Source organism: Periplaneta americana, chromosome 3 (assembly GCF_040183065.1).
Source record: "Periplaneta americana isolate PAMFEO1 chromosome 3, P.americana_PAMFEO1_priV1, whole genome shotgun sequence".
Classification (NCBI taxonomy): Eukaryota; Metazoa; Arthropoda; class Insecta; order Blattodea; family Blattidae; genus Periplaneta; species Periplaneta americana.
In genome coordinates, this window is record NC_091119.1 from 179756780 (window position 1) to 179783924 (window position 27145).

General features: G+C 35.2%; 1 protein-coding gene across 2 annotated transcripts; it reads right to left on the minus strand.

The window, feature by feature from the left end:
- Positions 1-3976: 3976 nt before the first annotated feature.
- On the minus strand, positions 3977-27145 carry LOC138696871 (uncharacterized). 2 transcript variants are annotated; one of them, XM_069822325.1, is made up of 7 exons: positions 26816-27144; positions 25354-25515; positions 24020-24267; positions 20734-22048; positions 17075-17169; positions 13637-13822; positions 3981-5265 (listed from the first exon to the last, which is right to left on the minus strand). In XM_069822325.1, the coding sequence occupies exons 1-7, from the start codon at positions 26911-26913 to the stop codon at positions 4634-4636; spliced, it is 2736 nt and encodes a 911-aa protein (XP_069678426.1). In that variant the 5' UTR covers positions 26914-27144; the 3' UTR covers positions 3981-4633. The 2 variants fall into 2 exon arrangements, with proteins under 2 accessions (XP_069678427.1, XP_069678426.1); XM_069822326.1 differs by lacking the exon at positions 25354-25515 and having other exon boundaries at positions 3977-5265; positions 26816-27145.

The window sequence follows — 27145 nt, forward strand, 5'->3', positions numbered from 1 at the left end:
GTTATTCTTACGAAAATAACGATTATTTTTATTTCTGTAATTTCTTTACAATCCTTTACCACTACATGCGTTGTCTATCATAAACTTCAGGTTTTTTTTTTTCGGAAAAATAAAAATAATACAGCCAGTTCCACTTCCTGTAGCCATGGATTCTGGTAGGTTGTGACAAAGTGACAATACATTGACAAACAAAATTTATATTTTTTTTGCGAGGAAAGTGACTATATAAATTTACTATCGAAACATTTAAAAATAAATTTATATATGTATACAAAAATATTCGCTAACTGCAGTCAGTCTAAAGCAAGGCTGGGCACCAAGAGCGAATTCTACTCCCTCACGGGGAGCCATACTTCTCTTCAGCCCCTTTCTACTCCGCCAAACACCGCGCAGCGTTGATAGCGTCACGAATGAATATTAAGCGCCCAGGTTTATAATTTGGATTTACTTCCAGTGCCCAGCTCTGGTCTAAAGACTGTCATGAATATTCTGTGTGTGACGTTTATCTCTTTTTTACGGAGAAGGGACCCGAAGGCTTACACAGCAGCCTGAGGCTTATTGTGGTTATCACTCCTGTACAAGTACAGCATGCCACAGCGTGAACTTAACGAGGGATATATAGAATGGATGATGATATCGATGGTAGGTAAAAGGGCTTAACCCTCATTTTTTTTTTAAATGTCACTTTTTTGCTGTAATTAGTTCAAATTTAATTACGAAGATTTCTTTTTTTTTTTTTACAATTATGTTTACATTCCTTCATATAAAGTAACTAATAATAATGTGTCAAAATTTGTGGGATAAGCCCTTTTACCTGAACACCATCGATATTAATTAATGATGGCGAAATGAGTCCGAGGTGCAACGTCGAAAGTTATCCAGCAATTCTACTTCAGTTAGCTGAGAAAAAGCTTCAACCAGGCAACTTGTTTCAACCAGACTTGAACCTGCACTTGTTTCACAGTCATATATGTGCTAACCGTTACTCCAAGGTGTTGGATGTGTGATCTCTTACCAATGTGTCCACAGCTTAGATGTTAGAACCCTACTGTTGGGATTGGTTAGGAATTGATATTGGAAATGGACAACTGAAGAAATGTATAGATTTGGGAAGAGTAATAATAGAGCCCTTTTTGTCAGACTGGCGAAACTGATGATCAAGGAGAAGATTATGGGCAGTAAGAAAGCATTAAAAGACTCGAATATTAGTATTGAGGAAGATTTTGAATACGAAGTGAGATGCAAACGAAAGGTGTTAATGTCGTTTTTGAAAGCAGCTAGGAGTACGGTAATGGACATTATGCAAGATTAGTTAAAGATAAATTGAAAATCAATAGTGAATTATTCGATGTCGAATTTTGTCTGGAAAGCAGTGGCGGTTCCTCGGGGGAGGGAGGGGAGGAACGTCCTCCTCACATTTTCTTCTTTTGAAAGTAAATACCAAATAAAATGTGTGCCATGAAATTCGAGGAAGATTCGATAATTTTTAAGTTCACAGCTATAGCCTAAGAAAAACTCGGTTGATCGAATTTTAAACGACGCACACTCATGTGCTGTAGAAAACTGTGAGAAAGATGCGAGATTGTCTGTGTGGAGGAAAGGAACTCCATTCCCCCTCTACTGCAGTTAACACACATAGACAACAGCGCACTAGTGGCCAGAGAAAGAAGCAGAGTTTTAAAGCAAGTAAATGAATGGAGAGGGAGGAGATCCTCCTCCGAATCAGCGCATGGGCGGGAAATAGAAACCGACTGGTCGTGCAGCAAGCTCGCTACCCCTGCCACCTAACGATGTTACATTCAACCGGACTATAACACATCTAGAAGGAGACACAACGAAAACAGTTTTAATGCAATGCTATGAAAGACACCATGTAAACTTTTTTTTAATTATGAATCAAAAATATTATTCATTGCATTTTATATAGGCTACTATTCATGGTTTGAAACTTTCGTGGATATCTGAAAGTTAAAAGTCGGGTTTATGTAAAACAAAGAGGAAGTAGTTATACGTAGTTGGCCCCTGAAATTCACTTCTATTCATTGTTTACTAGACAGGGCAACAGCCAAGTTGTCAGTTTTGCACAAATATATTTGAAACTGAAAATAGGTACTCCGAACTAAATCATTTTTAACATAAAAAATTAATCAGCCACCGGCAGCTTTGAACAATAATGATAGTATGACTTTACAAGAACTGAAGCATGTGATACTGAACTTGTAAAATGTACATGTGGCAACACAGACCACGTGGGTGGGTGCAGTGTTCTCGCTTTCCTCACATTATTTCCCATTCCCATTTCCAATTCCGTAAAATGGTTCCAGTTACGAGTTAGTAGCTAGTCTCTTCCAACACGTGTGATGCTGTAGTGTGCTCGAAAAATGCTACGAGGTTGTGAATTTCCTTGTAATTGTTCATTTGCGCAATTATTCAACAATGAATGGAAGTGAAAACATAATATATTTTGGACAATTTAGGAAACTCAGTTTACAAGAACAGATTATTGCTATACAGAAGGGAAGGCCAACCCCAACACTACCTGGTCTTACATGTATGCATGTAGGCTAATTTGTAGTATGTTTCATTCAAGAAGGTGTCATTTCGTGCTGTTAACTTCTTTCCTCCTTTTTAAGAAATATGCAGGAGCCGCCACTGCTGGAAAGCAAGTCCCTATTCGAACAGAAATAAAAATTGAAATAAATGTATAAATGTAACAAGTACCAAAATAATTGTCTATGACGACTAAGTGATCTATAGATTAGGTCAGTTTGATCGATGATGAAAATAACATGTATCAACCATAGAAAGTGCTGCAATAAAAAAGAGAAAACAAGGGAAGATAAAATTATACAAAATGTTTCAAAAGGTCATTTATAACAGCTCAAGGATAATAGAGGTGGTAAAGTGGAAGATTTTTGGGGAAAAACGTAATACGGCGAACGGAAAGCTCCGCCCACGTCCCCTTTCCACTTTTCCCCTACAAGCTCACCACACACCCTAGCGGGAAAGAGTGGAAATAGGGGTTTAGGGTGGGGTGACATCTAGTGTAGGAAAGTGGAACAAAAAGAGTCACGACATCTACGAAGCAAAAGAGGGGGAAAAAAAAACACACACGCACGCACGCACGCACGCACGCACGCACGCACACACACACACACACTCTCTCTCTCTCTCTCACACACACTCTCTCTCTCTCACACACACTCTCTCTCTCTCACACACACACACACTCACTCACTCTCTCTCTCTCTCCCCCTCCACCTCCCCCTCTCTCTCTGTTCCTTGCTTCATGTCTCTCTCTATTTTTTTTTTTCTTACGACTTCGCAGGAGGGGAGATTCGATCCGAGAAAGTTCGTAACTAAACCTAAACGCACGCTTTTTGTTCACGCTTGAGACCTCTCGGCTACCGAGGCGAGTTGGAGGTAGAAGGGAAAATGAATCTATTTATGTTTAAAGGAACTGCCATAACGTATTGTAGAAGGGGACAATGACCGAATAGCGTGGGTAGAAACTGGTGGGGTTGTGAATGTCGCTTGGTAGGGGTTGACTACGGGGGTGGCATAAGTGTTAACGCGCGGAGCTTCATTGTGTCCGTGTCCAACTTCGTGTACAGACGTAACCACGTGTAGTGATGATCCGTACCGAAGACGTGTACTTCTTCCTGAAAATGTCCAGGGAGAATTTGAAGGCGGATACGGTAAGGTACTGTGACGAGCATGGACTACTTGCTAGTCATTACGAGTGTCCAACCTGTGGGAAAAAAAGACTACGTTAACAGGTGAGTGTTGTTTAATGAAAACCACATTACATTGTGTTGTGTTGTGTCAGTACATGTTGTGGACAGTTGTCTAATGCGTATTGTCTACTGCGTATTACAATGTGGTAGGCAGTGATCCATCGAAGCGGGACAGATAGTAGAGAGAGACAGTAGAGAGAGAGAGCATGCGAGTGAGGTGCCGAGCGGCGCGGGTGGGGATAACTTCCCCTACTGGCGTTTGCCGTAATACGTTTTTGCCGATTTTTATTATGTAGCAAATTTTCAAATTAATTATACTTTTCCATTCAGAAAGCTTTTTAATAGCTGGTTTTCTTTTTGCATACAAGTATATTGTTACATTTTATCTCTATATGTATTTACATAAAAATATCACGTCTACAAAATTTGAAACAGAATTCAATATCATGATAGTTAATAACATCGTAATGAAATTGATTTATTCTCAAATTGTGATAAATGCAGTAAAAACAAAATTATAACTTTTTATTACGTAAACAGAAACACATACCCTACTTTCTTTCAATAGATGTTCTTCAGTCAATTTCCAATTTTTATGAATGTCACAATTGAACAATGTCGACAAAATTCTAATAACATCCTGAGTAGATTCAGTTTAGACGGAGAAAGTGATTTCAAATATCATGTACACACTAACATTACAATAAATTATATTACAATGTAAAAAAAGTATATTAAAATTACACAATTTGTACAAAATTACGACTTCTTCTACAAAGTCAATTTTTTTTTTGTCACAAAACAAAGAGGGCCAACAAGTATACCAGCCCTTAAAAAAATGACAGCACCACAAATTCCGAGGATGCAATTAAATAATTTTCCAATAATCATAACCATTAACCAATATCTCCTGGTCTCAACTGCCTTTCCCCCTCATAAAAGAAGATACACATTGCCCTATATAATAGAAATGTACCCAGCATTTTCTTCTGGTGCGAGGTCCATGTGGCAGCCACACCATAATACTCGCCAGACTTCATATTCTTCAAGTTATGTAAACCAATAGCATCAATCATAGCAGCTTCACGTGTGTAAGCTTCAACTGGAATCACATTCTGAAACACGTGAAGGCACACAACACCCATGTCTGCATTCCAGATATCTATAATGTAATGCACCTTCTTATCCATTATCTTCGTGGTTTTATTCTTCCACACAGAATATGCTTGATAGAGATGTGAATAAGGTCTCGATCGCTTCCCTTTTCCCACATAAAAGATGGATGACAGAAATGTAGACCAGATCTCAGACTGGGTGAGGATATCTGTGCGACATGGAAGGTTGTCCGTTATACGTGGATCCAGCAACAAATAAGTGAAAGACGACTTCACAACACCCTCCCGCCATCGACGTGATGCTTCAGGTTTTGAGAATTGATTCGCGACTTCCTTCTCAAGCGCAAGATAATCTACCAACTTCTTCTGCCAATCGAAATTTTGTAGAGTTCGCTGCAATTCTGAGCTATAAACTGAAAAAAGAAACGACAATGTAACAACAATAAACCATTCAGAAGCTTATAAATAGTTATGAGAAATATATGCAAATGCATTTTGTAGCAGAGCTGCATATCTTAATGAAACTTAGTAATTACATATTTCATGTTTAATTAAGATCACTGACTCATGTTTTTTCGTGCATATTTTAGATGCTTGTGCATACTTCGTTGTTAAGACTGCATTGATAAGCAATGATTATTGATAAACATCTGAAATGGGACAAATAAATCAACTACCTCTGTAACAAATTACGTAGAATTATACAGGGGTTTCATTTCAAAACTTCCCAGTCTAAATAACTGATTAATTAAATTGAATTGAATTTAAACAAAAAAAAAAAAATGTCAATTTAGATATTGAGAGGGAAGTCTGAAACCAGGCTTAATTGCATTTTAGATTTCATCCCCTATCCCCAGCCTCTCCCACTATGAAATTTCAAATGGCACCCTTATATTTTTATACTTTGCTCTCAATTAATATCACTCAATAAAAGAATTGTATTCCAATGGATACCATCCCACTGTGGAATCCTGGGAAACGAGAATGCGGATGCTTTAGCAAAGAAGGGCAGCACTGCTAGACTTCAACAAACAAAATTTGATAACACAATCTCAAGGGAAAAAATGGAACTCTCTGCATCATAATCCACAATTAATTCCCGATTTACCACGAAAATCGTCTGTAGCTGCATTTAGATTGGCAACAGGCCATGATTGTTTGGCCAAACACCTGCATAGAATTGGAATATATCAGTCCCCTAACTGCCCATTGTGCAACTCAAACCAAGAAATGGATTCGGAACACCTCATAATCTGTGCTTCAGTGGCTGGCCATGATAATATCTTTGAAAAATATTGGAGTGCAAGAGGTCAAATGATTTTATTGTCAAAAGCCTGGCAAAGAAAACAACAACAACATACTAAAATATGGAAGAACATTCAATTGTTTATAAATCTCATTCATTTGCTTCCGCATCTTTTGTTTTCTATTGTCGCCTGGCAACCTGTATTTTTGTTATTATCAGTTGATTGTAGGATGAAAACACAGCTTATTTTGTGTAATTCCCTAAATTTAATCAATAAGGATGATTTATGTTCTCACTTGAAGGGTATGTACCATTTTAAAATAATTTAATACACAATCACAACTATTACATGAAATGCTCAATAAGTTTTTGTAACTTTATTCACTTCAGCTCTAATCAACAATAACAACAATCCAGGTTGCCAGTCGACGATAGAAAACAAAAGATGAGAAAACAAATGAATAAGGTGTAGAAACAATTGAATACTCTTTCATATAAAAATATAGGGATGCCATTGGAAATTTCAAAGTGGGGATGGCTGGCGCGTGGAGGGTGAAATCTAAAATGCAGTTAAGCCTGGTTTCAGACTTCCCCTTCAATATCTAAATTGACGTGTTTTTTGTTAAATTGAATTCAATTTAAATAATTAGTTATTTAGACTGGGAAGTTTTGAAATGAAAGCCCTGTATATTACTTTGTTCAGTTATGAAATTACTTACCAATGGATGTATTATGTACAGTTTATCTTGCCTTATTTCAGTCTATAACCTAATATGGAATATTTGAATGTGGTAGTACTTATAAAACTAACCTTAATCCACTAGATTTATTACAGAAAATAATTAAAATATGTCTAAAGACATGGATTACAATAAGTTTGTTTGAACCCAAGTGTTTAACAAGCACTACTTTCAACCATAGTGCTAATATGGCCCTAGAATTTGACAAATTAATAAAGAAATACGCACACCTATTTACCTCCAACAGTTTGAAATTTAAGAATGTACGTAAGCAATTTGTTATAAGTAATCATTAATTTTTAGATGTTATTTTATTGTAATTTATTCGTGTAAATTTATTATGTATTGAATCCTCTCCTGAGCACGAGAACACTCCCTTTCAGGGGAGTGCTACAATTTTGTTAATTTACATTTCATTTCATTTCATTTATTATATTCCATAGATCTTACATTAGCAATGAAGCTTTATCATTTGGAACAAGTCAAAATTTTACAAGATTACAATTACAATTTTTACAAATTTTTACAATATTTTACAATGTTGCAATTTTCTACAATTGTTTACAATATTTTGGCGAGATGTAGTGAGATTTCTTTGCATTGTATTTTTCTGGCAATAAACAATTTTATTATTTAATAGGCTACTTTTTTCTGTAGCAAAAACTGTCTTCTAGTTTCTTGGACATTGGTAAAACATGTAGTAATTATTTACTTTAGCTGACAGTGCGTTTTCTCGACAAAATTTATTGTATTGTATTGTATTTATTAACATTCCATGGTATTCATACATGCTTACAGCTAGAATATGGAACAAGTCAAAAAACTTAATACTATTATAAAATCTTAATTTATAGTCACAGTCTAGATGAAATATATATAGACGAGATTTACTATACAGTCTACTAGTACAACACAAAGTTTTAGTATCAATTTCATGAAGTGTTATTGAATGTCATGAATTCACCTACAGAATAGAAGGCGTGAGAAATTAGGTACTTCTTTAATTTGGCCCTAAATAATCTTATGTTTTGAGTTTCATTTTTTATATCGATAAGGAAGCTATTAAAAATTTTTACTGCCATATAACGCACTCCTTTTTGATAGCACGATAGACTTGCCGATGGAGTATGAAAGTCATTTTTTGACGTGTATTTATGCTATGAACTGTTGAATTAGTTACAAAGTTTTTACGATTACATACGAGGAAGATTATTAATGAAAAGATATACTGACAAGCCATGGGCATTATTTGTAGTTTTTTTTTAAATAGTCCTACACGATTCCCTAGATTTGGCACCTACTATTATTCTAATTACTCTTTTTTGTAATAGAAATACAGTGAAACCTGTTCAAGACGGAAGTGACATGGTCCTAATTTTTTTTCCGTTGTGGACAGGTTTCCGTGTTATTCAGGCGTGAAGTTAATATGGTATATTTTATCATTTGCATAAATGAAAAACAAAATGGCATGCCGCAAATTGTAGGAATTACAAAATATTCAGTTTAGCACTACTGACATCAAATCAGCTTCCTGTCACTTATTTAATTAGTGAATGATCTTGATGAAAATCTCATTTCGTACATAAATTGTATCGTAACTCACTCATTAAACACTGTAAAGTTTATTAATTACAGTAAATTTAATATCTAACAATATAATATAATACTGTAATGTATATCACCCATGTATTGTGGGTCCCTATCACCACGGCATGGCGCGTCCTCAGGTTGCGGATAGAGGAGACGGCCTCCAGATATGGAGGGTAGCTGCGAATATATTGAATAAGCAGTCGTGGACAGCAGATAAGGGGTGGTCCTCCAGCTTGGGGGTTGGGCGAAGGGCTAACAACCCATCACCGTAAAAAACAGCTTGTTACGTATCCCTATAATAAGCCTCGGAATAGGACTGATTCTCTGGCACGACCACAGCAAAGGAATAAGGTTTTGAGATTTGGCACTTGGAACGTAACTAGTCTTTATAGAACAGGTGGGGTAACATTAGTAGCTAAAGAACTAGCTAGATATAGAATAGACTTCGTGGGAGTACAAGAGGTTAGGTTAGATGGGAATGGCATATCACAAATAGGAGATTACTTGTTGTATTATGGGGAAGGAAACAATAATCACCAATTAGGAACAGGATTCTTTGTTCATAAAAGAATAAAATCAGCAGTAAAAAAGGTCGAATTTATCAGTGACAGGTTATCATATTTAGTACTTAAGGGTAGATGGTGCGACATCATAGTTATAAATGCTCACGCCCCTACAGAAGAGAAAGACGACCATATAAAGAATAGCTTCTATGAGGAATTGGAACATACTTTTGATCAGTTCCCTAGATATCACATGAAAATTTTATTGGGGGATTTCAATGCTAAAGTAGGACGGGAGGATATTTTTAGACCAACTATTGGAAAAGAGAGCCTACACGCAATTAGTAGTGACAATGGAGTTAGATTAGTCAACTTTGCCACATCGAAAAATTTAATTGTCAAAAGTACAACATTCCCCCATAAGGATATACATAAATATACTTGGACTTCTCCAGATGGATTGACACACAACCAAATAGATCACATCTTGATAGATAAACGGAGACATACTAATATAGTAGATATTCGAACTTTCAGGGGTGCAGACTGTAATTCTGACCATTATTTGGTGATTGGAGAATTAAGAGAAAGATTATCAGTAGCCAAGCGAGTAGAGCAACAAGTTAATATTACTAAATTCAATATTTTGAAATTAAAGGACGAGGAAGTTAAGCAAAATTATCAGGTCGAAATTTCGAATAGGTTTGCCACTTTAGAAAGTTCCGACGAAGTTGAGAAAGAATTAGATGTTAATAGCGTGTGGGAAAATATCAGAGATAGTATCAAAATTGCAGCTGAGCAGAGCATAGGTCATTATGAAACTAAGAAAAAGAAACCGTGGTTTGATGAAGATTGTTGCATGGTAGTAGAAAGAAGGAAACAGGCAAAATTGAAATTCTTACAGGATCCAGTTGAGGAGAAGAGAGATAATTATTTCAATGAAAGACGGGAAGCAAGTCGTACACTTAGGAATAAAAAGAGAGGTTACTTGAAGGAAAAACTGAATGAGGTAGAAACAAATAGTAAGAATAAAAACATTCGAGATTTATATAAGGGTATAAAGGAATTTAAGAACGGATATCAGCCAAGGGTAAACGTGATCAAGGATGAGAATGGTGACTTGCTTGCAGACTCTCCATCAATCCTAAACAGATGGAAAAACTATTTTGCGCAACTACTAAATGCACATAGGCCAAATAGAAATGATCGGGACGAAATTGAAATACAAACTGCTGAGCCATTTATACCCGAACCCACGCTCTCAGAAGTCGAAATTGCGATAGAAAATCTGAAAAAGTACAAGTCTCCAGGTATCGATCAAATTCCAGCAGAATTAATACAAGAGGGTGGGGGTGCATTATATAGCGAAATTTATAAACTTGTACTTGCTATTTGGGAAAAGGAAATTGTACCAGAACAATGGAAGGAGTCCATAATTGTACCTATTTTTAAAAAGGGGGACAAAACCAACTGTGGTAACTTCCGAGGAATATCACTTTTGTTGACGTCGTACAAAATGTTGTCCAATATTCTTTTGAGAAGATTAACTCCGTACGTAGATGAAATTATTGGGGATCATCAGTGCGGTTTTCGGCGTAATAGATCGACTATTGATCAGATTTTTTGTATTCGACAGATAATGGAGAAAAAATGGGAGTATAAGGGTACAGTACATCAGTTATTCATAGATTTCAAAAAGGCATATGACTCGGTTAAGAGGGAAGTATTATATGATATTCTTATTGAATTTGGTATTCCCAAGAAACTAGTTCGATTAATTAAAATGTGTCTCAGTGAAACATACAGCAGAGTCCGTATAGGTCAGTTTCTATCTGATGCTTTTCCAATTCACTGCGGGCTAAAGCAGGGAGATGCACTATCACCTTTACTTTTTAACTTCGCGCTAGAATATGCCATTAGGAAAGTTCAGGATAACAGGCAGGGTTTGGAATTGAACGGGTTACATCAGCTTCTTGTCTATGCGGATGACGTGAATATATTAGGAGAAAATACACAAACGATTAGGGAAAACACGGAAATTTTATTTGAAGCAAGTAGAGCGATCGGTTTGGAAGTAAATCCCGAAAAGACAAAGTATATGATTATGTCTCGTGACCAGAATATTGTACGAAATGGAAATATAAAAATTGGAGATTTATCCTTCGAAGAGGTGGAAAAATTCAAATATCTTGGAGCAACAGTAACAAATATAAATGACACTCGGGAGGAAATTAAACGCAGAATAAATATGGGAAATGCGTGTTATTATTCGGTTGAGAAGCTCTTATCATCCAGTCTGCTGTCCAAAAATCTGAAAGTTAGAATTTATAAAACAGTTATATTACCGGTTCTTCTGTATGGTTGTGAAACTTGGACTCTCACTCTGAGAGAGGAACATAGGTTCAGGGTGTTTGAGAATAAGGTGCTTAGGAAAATATTTGGGGCTAAGCGGGATGAAGTTACAGGAGAATGGAGAAAGTTACACAACACAGAACTGCACGCATTGTATTCTTCACCTGACATAATTAGGAACATTAAATCCAGACGTTTGAGATGGGCAGGGCATGTAGCACGTATGGGCGAATCCAGAAATGCATATAGAGTGTTAGTTGGGAGACCGGAGGGAAAAAGACCTTTAGGGAGGCCGAGACGTAGATGGGAGGATAATATTAAAATGGATTTGAGGGAGGTGGGATATGATGATAGAGACTGGATTAATCTTGCACAGGATAGGGACCGCTGGCGGGCTTATGTGAGGGCGGCAATGAACCTTCGGGTTCCTTAAAAGCCATTTGTAAGTAAGTAATGTATATCACAGCACATTATTTAATTGGACTAGGAGCCTAGAAGCCTTGAATTCCGGATTATTTAATTTCTTCGCCAGTTCAAGGGTTTTCTTTGCAGAATAGGTCCAGAAATTTGCGTGATCTATGAAAGGGCAAGAACAATCCACTCCCACAACTGTTCATTTATTGCTATGTAACCAGTTGTTTTCTCTTTCTTTTTATGTCACCATTATTGACAGCAAGCCACTCACTCATGATACGGCCTTTATTTCTGAAAGTGTTAAGTTACACCTGAGTTTTCCATTCATAAATTTCAACATTATTTTCCATACACTTCGTTTCTCATTTTCCTCGATAACTTTTACTTCATCAATTAATGATAGTGCAACATTTTTACGCACTTTTTTTTTATCACGAAATCGCTAATACACTTGCGTTCTACCCAGCTAAGACAGTATACAGGAGTGAAGCATTGAACATCTTTGAAGGGACTCGTCTGCCTAGTCAATAGGGTAATAAAATTTATGACCGACAGGACAACACACCCTCGCACCCTCAAAAATTTTACAAAGAAAACTTGTTTTTATTTTAGTGACTATTAGTATTTCGTACATTCCTTGAAAGCATATAGGCCTACTGTTTCAAAATATAGTTTACATTAAAGTAGTGTGTCCAAAATATTATTTCCGTTTTGACCAGTAGCAGACATTTTCCGTTTCCGCGTTGGACAGTTTCCATTTTATTCAGGAAAAATTACACATAATACATATGAATTTCGCCGGGACCAATAAATTGTTCCGAAATAGACAGGATTCCGGATTATTCAGGTTCCGATTTGAACAGGTTTCACTGTATATTGTTACTATCTGTGGAATTTCCCCAGAATATTATTCAGATCTCTTTGATTTGACATACAAACTACTAAATTTTATCTAGTTTGTTGGTATTTAGAACTTTAAAATGTGTATTTTTGGGTACACTTCAGTGTATGGTATAGTTGACAAGGGATGACTGAAGTTGGTGTATTTCTTTTGATATTCCTTATTCATTCATTCATTCATTTATTTTATTCCATAGATCTTACATGAGCAATGAAGCTTTAAGATGTGGAACATGTCAACATTTTACAATATTACAATTACAATTTTTACACATTTTTATAGTTCTACAGTTTAGTAATTTTCTACAATTTTTACAATTTTGTACAATTTTTTTACATTTTTTTTACATTTTGGCGAGATGTAGTGAGGGTGTTGTGATGTATTTTGCCTTGTGCAAGTTAAAAAACGGTCTTTTCCACTTAATTTCAGTAGTTAGTACGTATTTCTCAAATCAAATCAAGGAATTCTGAATACATTTTTTCGAAAAAACACATCGTCAGATAAAGTTAAAAATGATGGTCTGAAGAAGATAAGGGAAATTCGCAAAGGGCTTCAACGATGTGATAGTTATGTGGATGTTAATTGTATCATGTTACCAGATTATAAGTTTTGTCACCTGATTTCATGTGATGTAGAAAGAACTTTTTCTATACACAAGTTTCATATAACCATGAATGAAAATTAATTGTCTGCATCAAATTGGTTTTAATTAAGTTAGCAACAGCCAATAAGGCAATAACCAAGAAATTAAAGTGACTGTTTTTCTTTTATGCTCAATAATTTGAGCATTTCCCATTATATGGTTAGTGTTTCGTTTTTCGTAAAATTCTATACTATGGTGACTTTGCAGGCTCTTCAGATTTTAGTGCATATAAGGTTGCATATTTCGGCATTTTTAAATGCACATTTGCATGCATATTTTACGGTTTTTAGTGCATAATATTTCTCAACACTACTTATAGACATATATGCATTTCCTGGCTTAACTACAATGCATTTACTGCATCACATCTGTAGAAACTATGTTAGTTTTCCCACCTCTGGATTTAAGTGATAGTCGAACTGGTTTCTTCTGTAGTTTAATAAGCTTCTTGAGGTAAAGTCTTTTAGTTGTAGGTGTTATAGGTCCTGGAATGTAACCTCTATCTTTCAGCTTTTCCCGTAATGTATCTGTATCATAATCCAAACTTGATGGAACTGATGTATCTGATGGAGAAGAATGTCCTGTAAGAAATGTGTGGAAGTAATAAATAAACTGATCTTTAATACCGAAATTTTAATTGAGAACGCAAGAATGAGAGAGAGAGAGAGAGATTAAAATTTTCATTTATACAAAATTCTAGGTTTTGTGCAAAACGATGTTCAGTACATGACACATATATGTCATTTGTATGAACTAAATTCAATTTCTTACAAATAGGAAAAACAAGAACATTATTATGAGTAGTACCAATGTCAGGGATAGATTAGAATTCATTTCTGTTTGGTTTAATACACCATATCCATAAGAGGTATGCACCTTGAAAATCAAAGTCTCTTCGTTCTGGACCTTCAATATTAATCATTAGTGGTGTGATTTTATAATGATTATTTTACCCTGATTTCGGTGAATATTTCGTAAAAAGCGGGCAATTTTGTGCATATTTCGGACCCTAAAGAAATTAAAAAAAATAATATACTTTTTTAAAATTATTATTGAAACTAACAGAAAATTGTTTGCATAATTAATTAAATTCATAATTCAATTTCATTCGACTGCGAAAGGATGAGAGCACTGCCTTCTTGATTACACAAAGACAGTTGTTGTGGGAAAGAGAAATGACCATTATCTGCTTGCACTGCTCCCTGGAACTATGTGTACATTATTGCCAGATGCTACATGCATGTAATGTTAAGTGATCAAATATGTAGAAATGTTCATGTATATTTTACAACAAAGAATATGTTCACGTTGTATTTGGAAGAAAGAACTATTTTTTGTGCGAATTCTCCATAAGACCTGTTTTTCGTTGAAAATATCGTGATTATGAAGTAATTTAATAGATTTCTATAAATTTCGTGCAAATTCCCGGATATATTTTACTTAATTTTGGACTTTCATTAAGAGATATAAATTTTCCTTGCATAAAACTAAGTTTTCAACACATTTCGCGTATATTGTTAATGCCAAAAAATCATACCCCTATTAATCATTAGTAAAGCACTAACACTGCTAACTGTAAGACGATTTATAATTTTTGTTTTGATCAGATTCATACAACTAACCCCTCTTTCACATTCTACTACATTCATAAGAATTATTGTAACATAGTCCCCTAGTTTGTAGATGTATAAAAATTACGAAAATTCTTTATAAAGTTTAAATTCTGACATCTGCTTTTAAGTAATTTTTTGAACAGAGACCACTCCATTTCATTCACATTCTGCCGATTTTATGAATTCATGTATTTGATGAATTTCATCCTAACCATAGCTGCTGTCATTAGTAACATTTTGGGAGTCAAATATATACAAAATTGCAACCTTATCTAAATTCCCTAATCTCTCATGTATGTTGTCAAGTAAAATATTTTAGAACATTTAAATTGTTAATTTTACATCATGTCTTTGTTTCAGTGAGTCAGTAAGCATTTGGTTACCCAGACAAATCAAAACAGATGAAAGGTCCAGGGGAAAAACACGTTTAGTCCAAATTTAGTAACTTTTATATTTTAATTGAATCTAGCAGATAAAGTTAGATCTTTAAGATTCCATAATCATACAGGAGAAAAATTCGCTTGATTCCACATTACACATGTACTAAGAAAAAGTAAAGGCTGGTTTACAATAAACCGGAAACGAGAATCGGAACAAAAACGAAAATGGTAAAATTGTTAAAATGTATACATTTAAATGTGAGCATTCACAATTAACGAAAAGCTTGCCGGAGCCCGGGATTGGGAACGGAGAGTTAGCCAAGTTTCAACTTTGGCGTTCACGTTTCCGATCACAGCCCACTAGATTCATTCTATTGCCATCTAAAAGCTATTTTGTCGTCGTATATTTTGTAGCAAGAAGACCGTGACATAACCTATGCATTATTTTGTTCTGTGCTGTGCATCATGGAGCAAGTTTTATTTGATGAGATTCTAATATTGAGTGTTGAGGAAAATCCTCACGTTTACGATAAGTGGCACGCTTCGTATAAAGATGAGAAAATGAAGGAGAATACGTGGCTTTCAAGAGCTGCATCTTTGAACACCGATCGGAAGCGAATCATATTTTATTACTGTATTGATTGTATTACACACTACATATTCATGCTCCAATTCAATAACTACTGTTGTGTTCATTATTGTTCTATTACAAATGTTTCTTCTCAAATTATTTTAAGTTATGGTACACTTAAAATAGGTTGTGATAATAAAGATGCATGGGCATATTTATAGTACCATACCTAATGAAATGTTTCAGTTGAAATTTCGAAGTTGGTTAACATGTGTTTATGTTGGCTGCCTTGTACTCATGAGAGAATGCTATTGGTCAATTATACACATATAACATCAGAATGCGTAATATCGACTTTACATATTGTTATTAACATGCATATCAATATGCATAGTCGTCTATGTTCTCGGTTTATTGTGAATCAAAAATTTTCATATTCACGTCCTCTGCTTCTCGTTTTCATTCTGGTTCTCGTTCCTGGTTTATTGTGAACCAGCCTTTACATGGGAAGAAACTGTCATTTCTGAAGGTCTGTAAATGCTCTTCTGAAAAATTGGCAAAATGTGACTAAACGTGTTTTTCCCTAGACTTTTCAGATGGTATAGTTCCATATAAAAAACAACTTTCGCCATTTTTAGTATGAAGTCATACCAAAAACTTAATATTTTCAGCATATCTCCTGAAGTATTAATCAAACAGGAGACAGTATGTGGGACTGAAGATATCTCATTCAGATAACATTAGTTAAGAAATTAAGCCAGTTTAACATAATGTAATCAATATCTCAACTGAACTATGCATACAATGGAATAATACACTTCACTGAAACAATTATGTATATCATTGCCAGAATAACATTGTCACAGATATGATACAGTGTAAGAACACAATTTCGCAGAATTTCAAAGACAATATAACACAATCTCAAGGGAAAAAATAGAAAACTCTGCATCATAATCCACAGTTAATTCCCGATTTACCACGCAACTCGTCTGTAGCTGCATTTAGATTGGCAACAGGCCATGACTGTTTGGCCAAGCACCTGCATAGAATTGGAATATATCAGAACCCTAACTGTCCATTGTGCAATTCAAATCAAGAAATGGATTCGGAACACCTCAAAATTTGTGCTTCAGTGGCCGACCATGACAATATCTTTGAAAAATATTGGAATGCAAGAGGTCAAATGACTTCATTGTCAAACGCCTGGCATTAGAAAACAAAAACATATTTTATTTAATAATCTTTAGGTATCGACTTAATTCCTACCTTTATCACTTACTCCATCTTCAAGTGTGGTAGATGACATCAGCGGAGGACCAATTTTACTGTCAGCCTTATCATCACAGTGAAGATCTGAAACACTGGAAGAACAGACATAGGTATAATGGAGAATAATCCAATAAGTGTATAAAGTATGTAAATCCAAAACACGAGAGCTGTACTATTCCTATCTTTCCACAGATAGCCATCATAAGGAATTTCCTTGCCCTTAAAAATTCATTGTTGACAACCAGACTTAAATTAGTGAACTGATCAACTATCTATACTGAGGGTCAAGTAAGAACAGTTCCTAAACAGCAAATATTGCCATCTTGTCAGTATTGCCAACTGTTACCAGATATCACACGATCTTACGTACTAAATGACTTATTTACTTACCGTACTTTATGATGGAAGGTTATTCTAAATAATTCAATAATTTGTAACATATTTTCGTACAATTAGGGAACAACATACCAAGTATTTTGTCTGGCAATACGAAATTCATTGGTTTGACTAAACAATTGACTCACGAGACCTAACCTAGAAAAGTATTTTGTTTGACCACATGGAATTATTAATACTAACTCCGAAAACTTACCTGACTATAGTCTTGAATTATAACCACGACGCAACACGTAAAATAACTATTATATATTAATATTAATAATGATATTAATTAATTATTAGTATGTTCAAATTTCACTAGCTTCCAGTAACCGGCTCAGAAATCTAGTACAGTTTTAATTTCATGGAACTCCAGTACCAACAAATATTGTCGATATTTGTCTCTGCTGCCAACATACCAGTTACAAAATCATTACCATTTGTACTATTTGTCATTATCGAAATTCGAAACGAAGTTGGCAAAAGAAAATTCAACCTGCAAACTAGAAAATCACTAAAATCCACTAGCATATGTAGTAATGGGGGAAAAATGGTTAGGTTTCACTCTTAGGGTATGAAATAAGCTGATCTGGACTATAGCATGTTAAACACAACATCACAGGGGAAATTACGAAACTGTATGTATTATGCACTTAATTTATGAAAATATTTTATGGTACGAATTATCCAATTTTTTCAATTAACCGTTCATTACTACGGATAATAGAGGTTCTACTGCACTTAAATTACATATCTCGTCAGCAAATGTCATTATGGCGGCACTACGTCCCTTTATTACTACATACATGTGAATAGTATTAGCTTAATCTGCGGAAAGTATTGTGTGCCAGAAAGTAAACCAACGTTGTTCAGTACTGTAGGCGTACTGTATACTATTTGTAATATACAATTGTTAAAGAAAAACTGGTGCCTTCTTTAGTGTAGTTTTTCTGTAGAATTACCAACAAATAAAATTTTTAATTATTATTAACAATTACCAATTAAATTTAGTTGCTTTTTGAATTGTTATTAACAATTGAAGATTGGACATAAAAAAGGTCGCAAGTGATACAGAGAAAACAGTGGTTTCTTGTGCAATTAGTAATGTAATATCACACATTTTGAACATCTATGGAAGAAGCTAGTTCTAAATAAAATTACAATGAGATTCATCATCTTTTTTGCTGGATTGAGCCAGGGACACAGACTCTATTTCAGAAAAATTAATTTTCAAATATATTAGCACTCTGAGAAGTTTAAATATCTTGGAACAGTAATGACAAGTAACAATAACGAATTAATTGAAGTACAGAGTCGAATCACTGCAGCCAATTTTGCATTTAGCGCAATATTGAAATCTGTGTGCACAAGGAAACAAAACTTAAAATATACAAAACAATTATTAGAAGTATTCTCTGTTATGCAAGCGAAACTTGGACATTATCTAAGGAGACAGAAGCTAAACTAGGTATATTTGAACGCAAAATACTCAGAAGAATTTTTGGACCAGTGCAAGAAAATATGCAGTGGAGAATACGTTATAATAACAAGCTATATAAATTATATAGAAGTTTCGATATTGTTACTTTCATCAAATTAAGGAGGCTTGAATGGGCCGGGCATGTCTATCGGATGGATGGGAACAGAATACCAAAGAAGATCTTAGAAGGGAAAATACATGGTAAAAGACCAATTGAAAGACCCAAAAATAGATGGATAGATGCGGTAACAATCGATTCTCAGGACTAATTTGGAACAACTGCCTGGAGAAGATTAGCACAGAACAGGGAGAGTTGGAGGAAGAAAATTGAGGAGGCTAAGGCTCGATTTTGGGTTGTGATGCCATCGTGGTAGTAGTAGTACAGTAGTGTGCAAATTAATCCAAACACGACATATTTTTACATTTTCTGTCATTGTTGGCCTCACAGCTGCTCATACCGCTTTAATTGACATCTGTAGTAGGTGTAATTCCATTGTTGAAGGTCTGTCATTATTTTTTTTATAATATGTGACATTTTACCTGTCATTTTGTACTTATAAGCATTTCAGTTGTGTTGAAGACTTAATACTGTAATCCTGTGTACATTCTGTCGTCTTCACAAATGGATACAACTCCACGAAAACGGTCTAAAATTATAACATTAGCAGAGCATTCTTCTATGACACAAAGGCAAATTGCTGCAGAATGTCACATCGGTTTGGCTACTGTTAATTCGATCATAAAACGATACAGGGAGACTGGATCCATCACACCCCAGAAAAAAGGAAACTGTGGCCGGAAAAGGAAGACTTCACCTGCAGATGATCGTTTTATTGTCAGCAAAAGTAAATTAAATCCTAGACTAACTGCTGTCGACTTAACCCGCGAGTTAATGGCTACCACTGGGGCGAATATTCACGTCACAACAGTGCGGCGTAGGCTTTTGGAAGCTGGACAAAGGGCTCGTAAGCCTATTAAGAAGCAACTGCTAACCCCTGTTATGTGCAAAAAACGCTTAATGTGGGCAAAATTACATCAACACTGGACAGTGAATGACTGGAAGAATGTACTTTTTTCCGATGAGTCTCATTTCGAGGTCCACGGCCACCGTGTTTCTTACGTACGGAAAGAATCCGAAAAAGTAACAGCAGCTCATCTCCAACAAGCACCCAAATACCCCCCTAAAGTAATGTTTTGGGGTTGTTTTACACATGAAGGGCCTGGAGCATTAATACCTATCAAGGGAATTATGAATTCTGACAAATATAGTCACTTATTGGAAACCAGAATCGTACCCCAGCTGCAAAAATCATTTCCGGATGGCAGAGGTGTGTTCCAACAAGACCTAGCACCATGCCATACGTCTCGAAAAACTACAGAATTCTTCAACAAGAAGAATATTCAGGTACTCCCCTGGCCAGGCAACTCACCTGACATCAACCCCATTGAGAACTTGTGGTCAATTTGCAAAAGAAGAATGCAAAAAATGGATTGTTCTACAAAGGAGAAGATGATTTCTGCCCTCATTGGTGTATGGTTTCGCAATGAAGAAATGAATATTTTTGGGAAATTAGTGGAATCCATGCCAAATCGTCTCAGAGCTGTTATTAGGAACAAGGGAGGCCACATAGATTACTGAGGTATGTCTTAGATCCTTTTTTTATCCCGTTTGAGTGTTTTTGCATAATTAATTACGTTGTTCGGATTAATTTTCATGCTACTGTATATTAGCACTTAAGTCTTTTTTATGTCCAGTCTTCCACTATCAACAAAATTTTGTGGCTTTTAAAATTCTTACCTTACAGGAGGCACAATGAACCTTCTTTCCAACAGGACAACGCCATTTTCTTCATCTGAATACTTGTATTCTTCAGATAAACTCACATATGTGTCACTGCTCGATGACACTGTTCCATTGAGATTTTGTTTCTGTGTAACTCCTTGGTCTCCATGTATTTCATTTATGTTTTTGTTTACGTTTTTATCTTCTTTTCTAGGCACGTCTCTTGTACTGGACACGGGTGATGCATCACGACAGGTAAAAAAATCGCTATCAAGAGAAATAAGAGAACATGACTGGCTCGCAATAAATTCATCTTCTGTAATGAGGCTGAGATGCCATGAATCTAACGCACTGTCTTCATAACTCGAGTTCTCACAATCAACATCAGTTCTATCAGGTTTCGTCTTCAAGTCAGTTCCATTGCTTCTAATATTTGTACTATTTATGCAATTGTTTTCCATGTCATAATCTTTCAGTAATAAAATGTCACTTTTCGCAACAGGAGGGTTTTTCAAAGACGATCTCATTGCAGTATACTTGTCAATAATAGAAATCCTACGTTTTTCACCTAACATATTTTTGTCTGAGTCATCACCCACCTCATTCTTCATCGTTTGCATTCCAACTGTTTCATGTGCATCAGTTTTAGAATCTTTGTCAGACGTCAACGGTAACAGACTCTTTTCAGAATTAATGTTCAACGAATTTAACTTTCCCATAACAGTGTTTGGAGCAGGCTTGCTCAACTCATTATTATCACAGCTGCATGCATCCTTAGCTTCGAAGCCGACGTTACATGAACTCCGAGCAGAAAGCCTTTGTTTCTGAACACTTTTAAGTTCTTCAATTAAACTACTCTTCAAAAAACTTGCATCTCTTGTTACATTCTTTGAACAACTACAATTTTTCAGTTCACCTATCAATTCAGACTTAGAATTTAAACCCACAGAAGTGGAAAAAATTTCATTCTCGACATCTGTATTTTCTTTATGTAACTCCTGTGAAATATTAGGTATCTGATTTTTGGCGATTGTACAGTTATTATTAGGTTCTGTCTCAAGAACAGGTTGAACAATTGAATTCACATTCTGAGTCTTCTTTTCTTCACAGCTACCACTTACAACATTCGAGAAAATTTCGTAGTTGCTTTGAGATTTTTCCTTGGCATCAGGTTTCAGATGTGAATCTGGTCCACTGTTCAATGTGGATGAAATAATATCACGTGAGTTGCAGGTCTGCGTGGCAACTGACCTTGCTTTACAATTCATTTCAGTTTGTAGCTTCACTACATACTCATAAGCCATGGCGTTATTGTACAGAAACACCTTCTCTGAAATTAAACAAAAATTATTTATTAGAAAGTACTTTTGGTTTATCTTTAATATGAGTTGGGAGTCCCTTATGTCAATACTTTCACAATCTTTGTTGTTCTAGGAATTTTGGTAAAAGACATAAACAGAGAAACAAGTGGCGTGGGTAGAAAGAAAGGAAAAGTAATACCACTATCAAATTGCATTTACCTCGTAACTACTTCGTAATCACTTCCTCATTCCATGAGGCCTAGTCTCAATACAACAATGTAACTGATAGTCAAAAATAGTTCACACATCCATTATGATGCCAATCAGCTGTTTGAAATAAACTGTAATGAAATAATAACATGTCATTACAGAGAAATGGATTAATTTGGAAATTAATGCCACAGTTAATTACTTCAGAATTAGCCTATGTTAAATTAACTATTTCTGCTCTATACTCCCTGCATTTATTAACCATACCTCTTATGTACTATTTTGGGAGAACTATTTCATTTATATCACGTCATTCTATTTTCGGCCAATGAAGTGTAAAGAAATTTTGAATTCCAACCAATCACAGTCATAAATCGCGATAATTTCTGCAGCTCGATTTATCACTATCAATTTATCGCATGGTCGTTCTTTTATTTAGTCAGTGTCACCAACTGTTTCCATGTAAATCGATGAGCATGAATCCATTGTACTAAATAAAGTGCGAAATCCTACTTCCACATCTACATCTTCTACTTCCATGTCCATTGTATCTAAAGAAAATGACACTCCTTCATAACAATTTGTTCATTTAATTAATGTATTAATCAAGTCATTTCTTATTATACTGTAAAATGTTTAAATTAAATTATGATTTCAGCAGATAATGAAAACGTGTTTCTGTTATAATAACAAGAGAAAAGCGTAGTACATGTAATTAACATTTTTAAACCTGTATTTAGCTTTTTTCAATTGCAATTACTGAATGACATTAAATTTCTTTATTGCATTAATCATTATTCATCTATTTCGACTTCACAATGTCTGAATAGATTAAGTATTCATAAATATATAATTATTAACATTTTTATTTTATTCACGAAATAGTTGTAATAAAACTCAGACCTCTTGTGACATTACTACAGATAAAAACTAAACTATTTACTCCTCTGAATTTGTAGGCAGTAAATCTTACCCTCTTATGCATTCCCATTCTTGTATTACTGATTACTGACGTCACCATATTAACAGAAAGCGTAACAAGATTTCTCGGTGAAGCTTCATTTTGGTATTGCCAGTATAGGTAATTAAAAAGAAACACTGAAAAACCTTAGTTTTGTAGTGTGGAGTAGTAGAAACTCGATGTGATCACTGGAAGAGCTGTGGTCCCACGCAACCCGCCCTAAATAGGTTCCTTACTTATATAGGAAAATTGTTGTACTTGAAGGAAGAAGGCGGCCATATTCCGTCGTTGTGACGTAATTTGAGGTGGAGTGGGAGAATGATTGCAGTATCGCCGACTGTGGTAACCATATAATCTTACACACCTAATCTAACCTAACCTAACGTACTACACACCTATTGCAACATTCCTCACGTTTAGCACATCTGTTGTAACATTCCTCATATTAGTTTCATTTCCTTTTCCAATATTGGCATCCCTGCTACGTCGTCTGCTGGAAATCGAGAGTCATCTAGTGGCAGTAAAGTGAAAGTGCGTGGTTCGTCATGGCGGAAGAGACATACGGCGACTCTCTTAATTACATTTTCTAAGTTAATTCTGTGTTATCTGTGTCATTGCAGTGATAATTTCATATATATTGCACAATAAAAATTCAAATGTGTCGTGGCTGTAATGAAAGTGTTCAAAATTGATTTCCAGTGCCACAATCCCTGTGATAAACGTGTGAATATTCGTTAGGAGTCCGTTGGAAATGGCAAGAGGAAACTAAAGCTTTACCAATTTCTCTAATATCATGTGCATAAACATACATTCCAATAGGAAAACATACCGAATGTGAACTTAAACTTATCACTTCCATCCTCTTCCTCTTCCTCCTCTTCAAATGAATCTCGACTACGGAAATTCTGCAATATCTGTACGATATTCCAATGTTGCTCCTGGTAAGCATAGTGAAAAGCATTGTTGTCGTCAACGTCTGTAAGCCAAGGATTGCCACCGTTAACAAGTAACAGCTGAAGAATGTTCTCACGACCCCACGCAGCTGCTACATGCACAGGAGTTTGTAAGTCAGTAGACCTAAAAACATACATTTAAATACAATTAGGCCCACATATTTATTACAAAATTCCAATAACTCTTTGATAAAATACCGTATATATGCGAATACTCCGCGCATATTTTTTCCGGAATTTAGCGAAGAAAAACTGGGGTGCGCACATCATTTGAAATAAAGTTTGCCTCAAACACTAGATCCTGTTATGAAGGATGTTCCAACAAGAATGCCGGATTTAATAATGTGAATAAATGCAACAAAATAGATATCAGAACATGTAACAGTACCGCCAACCCAACAAAACAATGGCGCAACATTATCTGTTTTTTGTTGCATTTACCTATTCACAATAATATTAGATCTGACATTCTTCTTACCATAGTGTTATTGAGTCTCACGCCTTGGTCCGTGTGGCGTAGAATTGGGCAACACGATTCTTTTTCAGAAGTTGATTCTAATGATTCAATCATACATTACGAATTGATTCTAACGATTTGTTCATGATTCTTCCCAGTTTTCAATTCCAACTATTCTTTTGAATCGTCAACAAATGACACATAGGACATTTCTCTTTGCAAACCATGGGTAGAGCATACATGTCTCGCATAGATTGAGACATAGGATGGTCTCTTTCTGATTAGCTGGAACCATTCATCATGACTTTCATTACTTACTTACTTACTGGCTTTTAAGGAACCCGGAGGTTCATTGTCGCCCTCACATAAACCCGCCATTGATCCCTATCCTGAGCAAGTTTAATCCAGTCTCTACCATCATATCCCACCTCCCTTAAATCCATTTTAATATTATCTTTCCATCTACGTCTCTGCCTCCCCAAAGGTTTATCCCAATTTGCTATTGCAGGTAGAGTCCCGGATGCTTCTACAACTGCATGTGAAGATTATAAAGCATTTCTTAAAACAAATTAATATTTTATTTAATTCTGGAGTAAGTACATCCTTATGGAGGATTAATTTCTTGTACATAAAACACATATTACAGTCAATTTTTTTTTTTTTTTTAATTTTCTCTCATAAAATTAGGATGCGCGGATTATGTGATGGCGTGGAGTATTCATATAGGCTATTACTAAAAATAAATAATTCTACCTCACGTTCGGATTTCCTCCATGCTGTAAAAACAACCGTGTAGCATGTTCTGCAAATTCTTCACAGTCATTCCCTATCGCTAGATGAAATGGAGAAATTCCATACTTCGGAATGATGACATTGGGATTGGCACCTGCATCATCTAGAATCCTTTTCAAATTACTGAAAAAAAAAAAAAAATTGTAATTCCTTAGTAAAAAGAATTAGCAGTTCTAAAGTCAAAATCTATACAGAGTGGAAGGGGAATGATGCACTAAAATTTAAGAGGTGATTCTACATGTTAAATATAACACAACTTTTATTACACTTTCCCTTCGACAAAGCATCGTTAAGCAGGAAAAAAAGATAGTCTTTGCCCAATTTTTTGCAGCACTCTATGGCGGTAACGGCCTGAGAGAAATTGCTGATTGCTGTACAAGCAGATAATTGAAAATATAATCTGAATAGTTAATGTCTTGAGTCTTTTTTTGCAGATTAAAGCATTTAGCCATAAATTGAAATTGAATAATTACGAAAATCGTTAAAATAAATCTTACAACACAACGCATTGTCGCGCACCTGTAACAGTACAGCAGAAGAGGAACATGTACTTGAAGCTGCTCACAAAGTTACTCAAAATGAAGTACTGAGAAGAGTCAACGAGAGTTTTCTATGACGTCAATCATAAGTCCCTGCCAATGGAAGGTCTTTTTGAGCATTTCTTGTAATTGCGTGTAATGTTTTCAAGAAAGCTTTTTTATTTGTTTTTCCATTTCTCATTTGGCCTAGCTGTAGAACATTAACTTTGATTTCCAGTTTCCATTTTTGTTTTCAATTTGGTACATCATTTAAACACGAAACACTTCTCGGTCAAAATTTACGTGTAAATAATACCGTGTGCTGTAATGATTTATTTTCAGGAGTGTTAATTTAATGTAACACAAATCATGTCAGTAAAAATAATTACAATTTTATTTCTGATGTCACATGATGCGTAGACTATTTCCCTTTAAAATTGCGATCACTAAGTTACAAGTGCAAATGCCTCACTTCCTTCCTACCCTGAAGAGAGAGGGAGACAAATGCGGGTAAATATCAGTATACGGATTACTCACTGACAATTATATCTTAAAATACTAAAAAGAGCAGATTTGTCTGCGTTTGTCAAATGAGCATCATCATGCTTACGAAAAGCACTTTTCAGTGTCAATTTATTTTGTGCGCAGTAAAAGGGAAAGGAAGGAATCAGTGTTCTGAAATTTATCCACATAACCTAATCTAAATAATTACGAAAAATTATACTGCATAATAGTTTACTAAAAAATTTAATGACAAAGATGCACACATCACTGGCGAAGAATGAAGTACGGAACAACTTCCTACTCCAAATATTATGCACATTTCGTTGTTATTGTGGTGTAACTTCAGAACCTAAACATTTTCAAAATGTTCACACATAATGTAATAGTAAAAGCGAAATTACCTCAAGCTACAGTCTTCCAACACATCAAATAAAGATGAAGCAAGAAACACTTCCTTCACACAAAACCTTCTCGTGGAATAATGATATTCGGAATTCATTGCGCGCACATGTTAGGTTATGTTCAACGTTTCGATATCAAATAAAAAGGTAAAGAGCGCGCTGAAAATTAAGGTGTTAAAATTACATAAGCAATGCTACACAATAAATAGCTTTCATATATAACTGATTTACGTGCAAGTCCATTCACATTTCTGAATTTCTTCCACCAAAATCTCAAACACATGACAACACCACAACAAAACTTGAATGTATGCACCCTTGCCAACTTTA

What these genes read in the sequence shown, in the direction of transcription:
- LOC138696871 (XM_069822325.1), bottom strand. Translation starts at nt 26,913, where the DNA reads ATGAATTCCGAATATCATTATTCCACGAGAAGGTTTTGTGTGAAGGAA. An exon ending in GGAGGAAATCCGAACGTGAG is followed by an intron (nt 24,268 to 25,353) that starts GTAGAATTATTT and finishes GTATGTTTTTAG; the next exon opens with GTCTACTGACTTACAAACTC. An exon ending in ACTATCACTTAAATCCAGAG is followed by an intron (nt 5,266 to 13,636) that starts GTGGGAAAACTA and finishes TTCTTTTTTCAG; the next exon opens with TTTATAGCTCAGAATTGCAG.